This window comes from Capsicum annuum, chromosome 1, assembly GCF_002878395.1.
Source record: "Capsicum annuum cultivar UCD-10X-F1 chromosome 1, UCD10Xv1.1, whole genome shotgun sequence".
NCBI lineage: Eukaryota > Viridiplantae > Streptophyta > Magnoliopsida > Solanales > Solanaceae > Capsicum > Capsicum annuum.
The window spans coordinates 252,311,486-252,325,391 of NC_061111.1; the positions used below are offsets into that span (position 1 = coordinate 252,311,486).

The 13,906-nt window shown below is 33.0% G+C and overlaps 1 protein-coding gene across 1 annotated transcript; it reads left to right on the forward strand.

Annotated features, from left to right (window-relative positions):
* Positions 1-4,443: 4,443 nt before the first annotated feature.
* LOC107863139 (aluminum-activated malate transporter 12) lies at positions 4,444-12,941 on the forward strand. The gene is made up of 6 exons (XM_047401736.1): positions 4,444-4,834; positions 6,499-6,639; positions 7,246-7,518; positions 8,428-8,555; positions 10,133-10,276; positions 12,153-12,941. Exons 1-6 carry the CDS (start codon positions 4,534-4,536, stop codon positions 12,801-12,803), a joined length of 1,638 nt encoding a protein of 545 aa, XP_047257692.1. The 5' UTR covers positions 4,444-4,533; the 3' UTR covers positions 12,804-12,941.
* The last annotated feature ends 965 nt before the right edge of the window (positions 12,942-13,906 follow it).

The window sequence follows — 13,906 nt, forward strand, 5'->3', positions numbered from 1 at the left end:
GATATAGTAGATAATGTTGAACCTCATTCGGCTAGTTCGTATGTTTATTTATTCAGATTCTTGTAGACACCTAATTTTGTCCTCCCAAAATTGAATTTTTATCCAGTTTTAGGTCAACATACTATATACCCTCACCCATGTGATTATACCCCCACAAAAATACAAAAATAACAAAAATTCAATAAATTCCTAATCTTATCCTAACAAACTTTATTCTAATCCTAACAACCTACCCCCACCCCTACCCATACCCTCACACCTCACCACCCCACCCACTACCTACCTACCATACCCCTACCCCACGTGACCCCCTCCTTTTCCTTGGCCAAAAGAAATATACACAGGGGGGAAACTTCCAGGAAGAGGACCATTTTTTTGGGATTTTGACTTTAGGATACATATATATATATATGTAAACAATACACATACAAGGGGGGATTCATTTTTTAGCAAATAGGAACAAGTACACATTTTCTTAGTTTCTGCTGGAAAACATACACACAGACCCCCATTTCTTCTTTTCTTCTTCACTCACAATCTCACACACAGGGAAATTTCCATAGGAACACACACTCCTCACCAATTAGCCACGCCATTTTTCTGAAGAACGCACACCACCACACACTCACGGATATACTCCATCACAGCTCTACACACACGACATCACTCACAGACAATCGATTGAGAGAGGTAAGAAGAGAGAAAAACAAACAGAGAGAGGAGGTTGAGATCGAAACAGCCAACAAATCAGGGAGAGAGAGAGAGAGAGAGAGAGAGAAATCTGGCAAAACCCACAGAAAAAGCATCACCAGCTTCACTCCGATCAAACTCACGTCGGAAGGCCGTTCTCCCCTTCGTTTTCTAGTTCAAATCTCATCGGAATTCCATCCGTAGCTCAAACGGATACAAAAATCTCGTTGTACATTCCATTTTTTGGTCAGATTCGATTCAGTTTTGGGTTCGAGTTGAGGTCGTTGTTGGTTCGAGATTGGCGTGGTTCCGGTCGATGCTCTTTTTATGAACTCGTGAGATTGCTAAAGGAATTTGGTTGATTGAGGCAACATTTGAGGTCCAATTTTCAATCTCTTTCTTTATAATTTTGTCAATCTTATGTGAGTGATGATGTGAATTGTTGATATGTTTTGATTGTGTGTTTTTGAGCAATTTTGATTGTCACGATGGTGATTTTGATTGGTTAATTTCATATTAATGTTGATTATCCTTGGTTAAAGAGTGAAATTAGGGCGGGAATCGAAGAATTAATAAACATGAATGTGGGTTTATTTCGATTTGTTGTTGGTTGTTTAAATTGAAATGAATGTTAATTATGTTGATCTCGATAGTAGCATGTTTTAGGTTGAGGGTCGTTAGGCAAATCTTAGGTTCAGGGTAGGCAAACTTAGGACTTGTGGTTTTGTTGAATGTTTGAAATATGTGTTGGAATTGTTTTGTTTTATCACTTTTGAATCAATTGTATAATTTGGCCGGGAAATGCCCCGAAGTATCTGTATATATTTATTCACCGGGGAATGCCCCGAGGTACATGTACCCAGAGGACGTTCGTGATGAAGGTCCGAGGCATCGGGTAGAGCATTAGTCTAGAATTAATTTAGACTAGGATTTATTTTTACGCATTTTTTATTTTTGGACTGTATAATTGGATTGGACACTAAATTTTGGATTGTGTTATCTTGTTTGCTTGCTTGATTTTTTTTTTTTGCATGTTTTGTGTGGTTTATACCCTCGTAGTGTCAAAGTTAGCCGATACGCTCTACCAAGCGACCGTGGTCGAACAACGGGATCGAGGGGTGCCTAACACCTTCCCCTCGATCAATAGAATTCCTTAGTCGGAATCTCTGTTCGCGGATCAGTTTTATAGAGTCAAAACTGTTTTGGAAAAGGATATTCATGGGTGACTTGGCACACCCGATTTATGTCAAGTGGCGACTCTGAGTTTTGAAACTAATAAATCCTTTTCGAAACAATTTTCATCTTTTGTCACTTTAATAATAAAACCTTTTCGAAACTTAAAACAATATCTTTTTTTGGAGTCGAAAAAGGGGTGTGACAATTTTAAATTTCGTCAGTGAAAATTTTGGCTTCGCTACTAGAGGAGGAGCGTGTTTACGTCCCGACTATGTGACACGTGGAAAATTGGATGAACAACACGTATCACAATTTGGAGGGGAAGTTGAGGTGCACGAGAAAGAATCAAAAGTCAAATTGTTTAAAAATTTTGCTTGGCTATTCATGAGCTAGTCCAGCTGTTTTGAGAACAACAACACACATATGATACTACTTTTTATCTAATCTTGATGTTCGATATCAGTATTGGGGCCTCGACTGATCTTAATTCGCATTTTGTAAAGCACATTTAAATGAGGACCGCTCCCTAATATGATTTTTTCACAAAACCTCCGGTGAAGGGTAAAGAAATCTTATTCATTCCATCATAAACTTGAACGATACGTATGTAGGGGCGGAGCGATCCAAACCTCTTTCGATGAAAAATTATACAATTTATACAAGCTTTAAATTATTTTTCAGGTATATATAGCAGACGTTGAATCCCCTTTGACTAGTTTTTTTGTTCACATTTTACGATTTTGGTCTCCTTAACTAAGATATTGGCTCCACCGCCACTGTTAACGTATGATCTTTTGTTGTAGCCCTAATAAAACATTCACATTTATTATTATTAGTTTACAAACAAATTTCGGCTAATCTAAATTTGCATTGTATAAAGCTAGGAGAATACTCCCTAATACGATTTTTTTTCATATTTCTCTAGTTAATGATAATTTTTTTTTTATCCATTTCACCACAATTTTGACGATACGTATAATCTTTTGTTGTAGCAAAAACCGCATGAGGCATATAAAAAAAAAATCCTTTTTTCGTTAAATGTACGATATTCGTATCAGAAGCACGAGTAATTCGGATTTGTGCAATTTTGATCCACTTAAAAGGAAAAATATTTTCTATCAAGATTTTTTTTCATATTCAAAACTCGATCTCAACATTAAATTCTATTCATCTAATCACCACCTCAAATAGTATTTTTTTTTTTTTCAAAAAAATAGAAGTAAAATAAAATTGTTCTTACCATGCCTTTAGGGATCGTTTGGTTGGGAAAGAGTTATCTCGGAATAATTAATTTCGGGATTAGTTATCTCAAGATTAATTATCCCATTATGTATATGAGATAATTTATTCCATCATTATGGTATAAATGGTGGGATAAACAATTACGATACTATCGAATACCTCACGTTAAATGTGGAATAAAATAATCTTTCATTTTATCTCAAAATTATTATTCCTTATACTCACGCCAAACGACCCCTTAGTAATTAACTAGCTAGTTTAAAAATCAACTACTTTTTGGCCTTTCACAGCTAATAATCCGTGACACAAATAGCTTTAACATCTACCTGCAATAATTTGAACAATTGAAAGGGCATACACAATTATTTAGTTACGTATGCTGATAGTATAAAGAATTTTTATATTTTTAACTGTATTTATTTATCTCCATATATCGGACATGTTATAATAATAAATATCATCAAACTTTTATAATGATAATGTTTGTTCGAAAATTTCATGGCTGCTAAGAGAGGTATTGTTATATATGTATACCGCCATCTGATGTTTCGATATTATTTAGCTGTTATAAACAAAAGTATGTAAAGTTTGAAAGTGCATTAATATAAAAAAGATAATTATTAGTAGTTTTTTTTTCGTGTAATTATGAAACAACTGATATGCGTTATTTAAATATAATTTTTCCTTTAAATTAGATATTCCTACTTGAAATTTACTATGTGCATGGCATAAATGTGAGTACCATAAATATTTTGGTATTTTATTTTATACATAATATATTTCTTTCCAAATATTGTTACATAATATTTGAGTGTACTGTTACAAAGAGTTAATTTTTACAAAGAGTGTACCACTGTAATAAATGTTACTGCTGTTATAGGTAGAATGCCGCTATAGAGAAGTAAAATACAGTAGCATGAAAAATTAATTTCGGAGAAAATCAGGGGGCTATAGTAATATGACATCATAACAAGCTGAAAGGTTCGACTGCTATAGTAATATAACATCATAACGAGGTGACGTTATAGAGAGGTGTGACTGTATAGTAATATAACACCATAATGAGGTGACGTTATAGAGAGGTGCGACTGTATAGAAATTAAACCTCTAAGAATTAATCACCTCCTTTCACCTAAATATTTTCCACATAAGTTGATTTTATACTCTCTATTTTGACTTTATTTTGTCCATATATAAAAAGCTAGTGAACATATTTAATATCTCAAACTAACTTTGTTATGAAACATGTGAACATACCAAACATCACAACTCACTTTTTTTCCCATATAATAAATTTAAAGCAAATGAAACTTCTCTATAAATCCCAATAACTTTCAAGAAACTATAGCCTCTACTTTATACATATTTTTGCATGGCCTAGCCATTTTTTTCTACCAAAAATAATTATTTTAAAAAAAAAACACAATGGGAGTGGAAATGGAAGTGAATAATGGAGAAAATAATACAACAAATTGGGTACCAATTATGAAGAAATTACATATATTGAATGTTCTTGAAAAGGTGAAAAAATTTCCAAAATTAATATGTAAAACAATTTGGAGAATTGGAAAAGAAGATCCAAGAAGGGTAATTCATTCAATAAAAGTTGGACTTTCATTGACATTGGTTTCATTGTTGTATTTGATGGAGCCATTGTTCAAAGGATTTGGAACTAATGCTATTTGGGCTGTCATGACTGTGGTGGTTGTTCTCGAATTCACTGCTGGTAATTTATGACGACGTTTTTTTATTTACAGTGTTGCTATAGTTTAACGTGTTAGCAGTAGGCTTTTTATTGACCTGTACACATCCCTAAAGGCCCAGAGCCGAAGCCAGATTTCAACGAAGGGGTTTCATATTCAAAGAAAATTTAGGATTTCAACTAAGGGGCTCCCATATTCAAAGAAAACTTAGTCGAAGGGGGTTCAACATCTACTATACGACATAAAAAATAATTTTAATCATGTATAAATAGTATATTTTTCCGTCGAAAGGGGTTCGAACAGAAGGCTGGCTCCGCCCCTGCCTAAAGCCCTACTATGAGTCTCAAAATAAGACATACACGCATGTGCATGCTCAGACTTTTTACAGTGTCGGTATAGTTTAACGTGTTATCAGTAAGCTTTTGTCGACTTGGATACATCCCTACAACCCTACGAGGAGTCTTAGAATAAGACGTATACGCATGTGCATGCTCAGACTGTAACTAAATGCGACAATGTCATAGAATAAGATGTACGGTGATAATTTATAACGATGTTTTTTTACGGTGTCAGTACAGTTTAACGTGTTATCGGTAAGCTTTTTATCAACCTGTACACATCCCTAAAACCCTATGATGAGTCTTAGAATAAGACATAAGCATATGCGTGCTCAGACCGTGACCGAACGCGACAGTGTCATAGAATTAAGACATAAGCTGGTAATTTATAACGACATATTTTTTATTTACAGTATTGATATAGTTTAATGTGTTAGCAGTAAGCTTTTTATCGACCTGTACATATCCCTAAAACCCTACGATGAGTCTCAGAATAAGACATACACGCATGTGTATGCTCAGACTTTTTACAGTGTCGGTATAGTTTGACGTGTTATCAGTAAGCTTTTATCGACTTGTACACATCCCTAAAACCTTAGGATGAGTCTTAGAACAAGACATATACGCATGTGTATGCTCAGACTGTAACTGAACGCGACAGTTTCATAGAATAAGACATAAGCTGGTAATTTATAACGACATTTTTTTATAGTGTCAGTACAGTTTAATGCATTGTCAATAAGCTTTTATCAACCTGTACACATCCCTTAAACCCTACGATGAGTCTTATAATAAGACATATACGCATGTGCATGCTCAGATTGTAACCGAACACAATAGTGTCATAGAATAAGACGTATGCTGGTAATTTATAACGACATTTTTTTTATAGTGTTAGTACAGTTTAACGTGTTATCAGTATGCTTTTATCGACCTGTACACATCCCTTAAACCCTACGATGAGTCTTAGAACAAGACATACGCATGTGCATGCTCAGACTATAACCGAACGCGATAATGTCATAGAATAAGACATATGCTGGTAATTTATAGCGACGCTTTTTTTACAACGTCAGGATTGTTTAACGTATTATCAACAAGCTTTTCATAGGCCTATACACATCCCTAAAACCTTAAGATGAGTCTCAGAATAAAACATATACGCATGTGCATGCTTAGACTGTAACTGAACGCGACAGTGTCATTGAATTGAACTGATCGATGATGTCACATGCCTGAAAGCTATATTGAATTCAGTGGAGTAGGCAGAATTTTTTGTAAAGAGTGTCTTATTATATATTATTTGTTAATATATTATTATTTAATTTATGTATTTTTTTTAATGATAGGGGCAACATTGTGCAAAGGACTAAATAGAGGATTGGGGACACTATTAGCAGGATCATTGGCATTCTTGATTGAATATGTTGCCACAAAAACTGGCCATATATTTAGAGCTATATTTATTGGAGCAGCACTTTTTTTTATTGGTAAGATTCATTTAATTTGTATAATAATTAGTTGATGAAAAATGGAGAATCTTTTTAGAAATTGAAAAAAAAATTATTTTATTGAATTGTATAATCATCTCGTCTTTGAAAATATTTTTATTTATTTAATTATGTATGTCCTTAACACGTCTCCGTATGTGCTTTTTGGCCCCTGCTCGACTTTCATATTGAATTGTATGATATTCTCGTCTTATTTATTTAAGAGAAAATGCTCTGTTTTCATCCTCAGCTATACACGAAATTGCTGAGACACATCCGAACTTTAGAAGAGTCCTATTACCCCTGGACTAATTAAAATTGTATTTTTAGCAACCTTAGTGCCTACGTGGCACATACGTGTGCCTACGTGGACCTTCAGTGTGTTGATTCACTGATGTGTCACGTAGGCACTAAGGTTGCCAAAAATACGGTTTTAATTAGTCGTGGGGGTAATAGGACCCTCCTAAAGTTTGAGTGTGTCTCAGTAATTTCGTGTATAGTTCAGGCTGGAAACAGAGCATTTTCCCTTTATTTAATTATATTTTCAAGGTGTTTTGGCTGGTTTTTATTTATTTATTTGATTTGATTTGATTTCCTATTTGATAGGTGCTACAGCAACGTACATGAGATTTTTCCCTCACATAAAGAAAAACTACGATTACGGCGTGGTGATATTCCTTTTGACGTTCAACTTGATCACTGTATCAAGTTATCGTGTTGATAACGTGTTGAAAATCGCGCATGAGAGATTTTATACCATAGCTATTGGTTGTGGTATATGTCTTCTCATGAGCCTATTAATATTTCCAAATTGGTCAGGAGAAGATCTTCATAATTTTACTGCTGCTAAATTTGAAGGTTTAGCAAAATCAATTGAAGGTATGACTAGTTTTTAAATAGTCTTTTATGCATATAATTATTTTTCATAAAGTTGCTATACGTGTAATTTGTTTTTTTTTTTTAGTATGATTTGCAAAAGTACACTTAATTTTACATATTCAATTTATGATATACTTTACTTGATCTAGCGAATATCGAAAATAACCTCTGCAACTTCTCAAGATAAAAGGTAGAGTTTGGGCGGCGACTATGTGTACACATCACCCTCTTTAAACCCGGGTTATGATATTACACTGAGTATTAATGATAAATGTATTAGGTGGTCTGTTTTTCTCGCTCCGTCTATTTTTACTTGTTCACTTTCCCTTTGGGATGAGGGATTAAGAAACAATAAATGATAGTGGTAATTTTACCATATTAGCCTTTGAATATAAAAAATTTAATGCTTTGAGAAATGCATTAGATAATGAATCGTATTTAACGCTAAAGGTAAAATGTGTGGTAATAGATAAATTATCCACTGGTTTTATAAACTGGACAAGTATTATTAGACATCCCAAAATAGAAAAGTGAACAAATAAAGATGAACGAAAGAGTACGTTTTATTTGAATCGGGGATCTATCAAAAGTCCTTCTACCTTCTCGAGTTAGGGATAATACTGTATACACAGGCTACGTATGTGCCACGTAGGCACTATGGTTGCCAAAAATACGATTTAATTAATCCAGGGGGTAATAGGACCCTCCTAAAGTTCGGATGTGTCTCAGCAATATCGTATATAGTTCAGGGTGGAAACAGAACATTTACTTTTATTAAATTTTAGAAGTTAATTAATTCTTCTTAAAAATTCATCTCATAATCTATGTCTTATTTAATTTGATGCTACATAATTCAATTATATTTATTATATTAATGAATATATAATTTCAACTTAATTATATTTGCAGCTTGTGTTAATGAGTACTTTAGTGATGAAGAACAACAAAAATCCAAAGAAAATTCTTCAGATTTGGAGGATCCTATTTACAATGGTTACAAGACTGTTTTGGATTCAAAATCATTTGATGAGACCTTGGTAAGTACTTCAATTTTCTCATTATAAATACCATATATAATAGAAATAAATATTCAGTATCCTCGAACTACAACCAAAGTTACTACGACACACTCCAACTTTATAGAGGTCCTATTACCGCTGAACTCAATTTTAACGTATTTTTATCACCCTTTTGTGCTGACGTTGAATCTTTATTACATAAAATGGGGGTCACATTAAAGGTGCCATGTTAGTTAAAAAAGTTGACAAAAAAGTCACGTCAGTTTAAAAGGATGACAAAAATACGCTAAAATTTAGTTCAGCGGGTAATAGAACCTCCGTGAAATTGGAGTGTGTCGTAGCAAATTTGGTCATAGTTCAGAGGAACTAGATGCTTTATTCTGCACAATACTTAACTAACTTTAAAATAAAATAGTTTCTCTTTGTCAAAGTAGAAACAGTTAGAAATTTCGTTAATGATATTTAATATTAAATATATACATACGAAATACATATTTTGATACATATAAACAATATAAATTTATATACATACAATATAATTTTCTAACAATAGGTTGATATAAGTCGTGTGAACTTTTGTGTGCCATAACCAAAAATTAAAGTGATCATGTCATAATAATAGACTGACATAAGTCCAGTAAAATTTTGCGTATGTCACTGCCTCGATAACCAAAATAAAAAAAAAATGATCCATACACTAATAATAGACCGTCATAAGTTGTGTAAAATTTTGCCTACGTCACTACTTGTATAATCAAAACTAAAGTGACCATGCCATCATAACAGACCGACATAAGTCCTGTAAAATTTTGCGTATACCACTGCCTCTATACCAAACTCAAAAAATGACACACACACTAATAATAGACCGTCATAAGTCAGTGTAAAGTTTTGCCTACATCACTACTCGTATAACCAAAATTAAAGTGACCATGCCATCAATAATAGACCGACATAAGTCCTGTAAAATTTTGCGTATGTCACTGCCTCTACATCCAAAACTAAAAAAATGGCTCACACACTAATAATACATCGTCATAAGTTGTATAAAATTTTGCCTATGCCACTACCCGTATAACCAAAATTAAAGTGACTCCCCACTATATATAAGATGAAATAAGTTGTGTAAAATTTTGCGCATGTCACTACCTCTATAACCAAAATAAAAAAATAATTCACACACTAATAATAGACCGTCATAACTAGTGTAAGTTTTTGCCTACACCACTGCTCGTATAACCAAAATAAAAAATGACTCACACACTAATAATAGACCGTCATAAATCGTGTAAAATTTTGCCTAACCCACTACTTGTATAACAAAAATAAAAAATTACTCGCACACTAATAATAGATTGTCATAAATCGTGCCTACCCCACTACTCGTATAACCAAAATCAAATAAAGACTCACACACTAATAAGTAATAATAGACCGTCATAAGTCGTGTAAAATTTTACTTATGCCACTACTCGTATATCCAAAAATTAAAGTGTCTCTTCACTATACATAAGACGAAATAAGTCGTGTAAAATTTTGCGTACGTCATTATAATTATGAAAAAAATTAAATTATGAAATATATGATTGGAACAGGCATTATATGCAAGTTGGGAACCAAGACATTCAAGACATTGTTACAAATTTCCATGGCAACAATATGTTAAATTGGGAAATGTTCTTAGACATTTTGGATACACAATTGTAGCTCTTCATGGTTGTCTTCAAACTGAAATTCAGGTACATATGATTTATTTTTTGCTTCTTTTTCTTTGTTGTATAACCTTATTATATAATTTTTTTTATTTTTTTTGGCGCGCAAAGGAGAAAGGGGGGAGTTTAGGACCGCGGATGTGTGTTTGGTACGAAGGAAAATATTTATTTTAAAAAAAAATGTGATTTTCTTACTTAATTGGCTTCTGGTGTTTGGTATGTAAGCAGAACCGTCTCAAGAGCATCAATATATAATGAGAAAATGCACTGTTTCCACCCTAAACTATACACGAAATTGCTGAGACACACCCGAACTTTAGGAGGGTCCTATTACCCCTGGACTAATTAAAATCGTATTTTTGGCAACCTTAGTGCCTATGTGGCACATATGTGGACCTTCAGTGTGTGATTCACTGATGTGCCTCGTAGGCAGTAAGGTTGTCAAAAATACGGTTTTAATTAGTCCAGGGGGTAATAGGACCCTCCTGAAGTTCGGGTGTGTCTCAGCAGTTTCATGTAGAGTTTAGGGTGGAAATAGAGCATTTTCCCATATATAATTTAGACAAACATTATGTCGGGGGAGGGGGGCTATAGGGTTTGACTTTGACAAGATTAATACCTAGGGTTTGTTTGATATGAAGGAAAATATTCCCTTAGAAATATGAATAAGTGATTTTCTTACTTCGTTTTCGATATTTGATTGCTAAGTAGTAAATATTATTCCAAGAGTATTTATATATATAATTTAGGCAAACACTATTTGGGTGAGGGTCGTGGTAAGGTGGTCAGATCATAGGGCGGTGTATATTGGTAGGTAAGAGACAATCAACATGGTATGTCACTTATGAAACATGTTATACAATGATTCATAAAGTTTGGTGATCATTATTTAAGTTACATATATCGACTATATCCAATGATTTTCAACTATAATATGTTTGTTGAGTATTTTTATCATCTTGATTTACTTATATTGACTATATCCAATGATTTTCAACTATAGTATGTTCTATTGATTATTCTTATCGTCTTGATTTACTTATATATCGCGCAGACTATCCAAAGATTTTCAACTATAATATGTTATTTGATTATTTTTATCATCTTGATTTACTTATATCGATTATATCCAAAGATTTTCAACTATAGTATGTTTGTTGATTATTTTTATCATCTTGATGTACTTATATCGACTATATCCAAAGATTTTCAACTATATAGTATGTCTGTCGATTATTTTTATCGTCTTGATTTACTTATATCGACTATCCAAAGATTTTCAACGACAGTATGTTTGTTGATTATTTTTATTGTCTTGATTTACTTATATCGACTATCCAAAGATTTTCAACTATAGTATGTTTGTTGATTATTTTTATCGTCTTAATTTACTTAGATCAATTATCCAAAGATTTTCAATTATAGTATGTTTGGTGATTATTTTTATCGGAATAAAGCATCTAGTAACCCCTTGAACTATGACCAAATTTGTTACTACACACTCCAACTTCACAGGGATCCTATTACCCTGAACTCAATTTTTGCGTATTTTTGTCACCTTTTTGTGCTGACATGGCACCTTTTGTCAACCTTTTTAGCTGACGTGACACCTTTGACATGAGTCCCATTTTATGTAATAAAAGTGTCACGTTAGCACAAAAGGGTGACAAAAATACGCCAAAATTGAATTCAGGGGGTAATAGGACCCATGTGAAGTTGGAGCGTGTCGTAGCAACTTTGGCCATAGTTCAAGGGGGCACTGGATGCCTATCTCTTTTTATCGTCTTGATTTACTCATACCGATCGACTATCCAAAGATTTTCAACTATAGTATGTTTGGTGTCTTGATTTACTTATAGTTATTTCAATAAATGATCTGATTGTGTAAATATCTTTTATTCAGACACCTCGATCGGTTCGAGCAATGTTCAAAGATCCATGCATAAGACTAGCTATGGAAGTCACAAAAGCCCTAAAAGAATTAGGTGATAGCGTAAGATATAGAAGACATTGTTCACCAGAAATTCTATCTGATCATCTTCATGAAGCCTTACAAGACCTAAACAATGCAATAAAATCCCAACCAAAACTCTTCATTGGTTCCAAAAACAACACCAACACCAACAAGCTAACCCTAGCGACGACTGTCGTCTCAAAAGGACAGTCTGGTGCACTAAACTCTCGTAGGGTTTCCTTATCTAGTGTGAAGACGGATACGTCTGCATTGCTAGAGTGGAAATCCAAATTAAGGGGTATTACTACACATGAAAATACAAAAGAAAATAAGTCATTGAGGCCAACATTGAGTAAGATTGCTATAACAAGTCTTGAATTCTCAGAGGCATTGCCATTTGCTGCATTTGCTTCTTTGTTAGTGGAAATTGTGGCAAGACTTGATCTTGTTATTGAAGAAGTTGAAGAATTGGGAAGAATTGCACATTTCAAAGAGTATAATTATCAAGATGATGATGATCATGTTCTTGTGAAAATTGATGAAAAACATTCAAGGCCATTACAAAATGATCAATTGCCATCTCATAATGCAGGAGATTAATTGACATAATTAGAAAAAAATTATAAAGTTTTATGGTTGATGAGGTTGATCTATTGATTAGTGAAATGTACTAATTAAGGGTATTGTGTAATTGATGAATACTTTCTCTTATATTGGATGAAATGGTATTTTTAGGTGTCACGTTATTAAAGAATGACCGATATATACGTATGCATGTGTGTCACTTTTCGGCTTGAAATGACCTTTTGACTGAAATAATAAAAGATAGTGACATTCTGTGTTCATCTATCTTCAAGAGTTTAGTTATCGTTTAAGCGATGAAATTCAGTTCATAGTGAAACACAAACACTTAAGGAATGATATATTGATCAGTGAAATGTACTAATTAAGGGTATTGTGTAATTGATGATTATTTTTTCTTATTTTGGATGAAATGGTATTTTCAGGTGTCACGTCATTAAAGAATGACTGATATATATATATATATATGTGTGTGTGTCACTTTTCGGCTTGAAATGAACTTTTGACTGAAATAGTAAAAGATAGTGACATTTTATATTCATCTATCTTCAAGAGTTTAGTTATCGTTTAGGCGATGAAATTCAGTTTATAGTGAAACACAAACACTTAAAGAATGATATATTGATTAGTGAAATGTACTAATTAAGGGACTTGTGTAATTGGTATTATTTTTTCTTAATTTGAATGAAATGGCATTTTCGAATGTCATGTCATTAAAGAATGACTGATATATATGTCACTTTTCGATTTGTGTGATCTTTTGATTGAAATAGTAAAAGTGACTTTTTGTGTTACATCTATCTTCAAGAGTTTAGTTATTTTTTAAGCGATGAAACTTAGTTTATAGTAAAGGACAAACACTTTAGAAGCATTGTCATTTGACATGCATATTTAGCAACAACAACAATATACCGGTGTAATTTTATAGTTGGGTTCAATTCGAATCAATTGGATGAAATGTATTTTCAAGTGTCACATCATTAAAGAATGACCAATATATATATATATATATATATATATATATATATATATATATATATATATCACTTTTCAGCTTTAAATGACCTGCTAAGTAAAATAGTAAAAGATATTAACTTTATGTGTTCATCTATCTTCAAGAA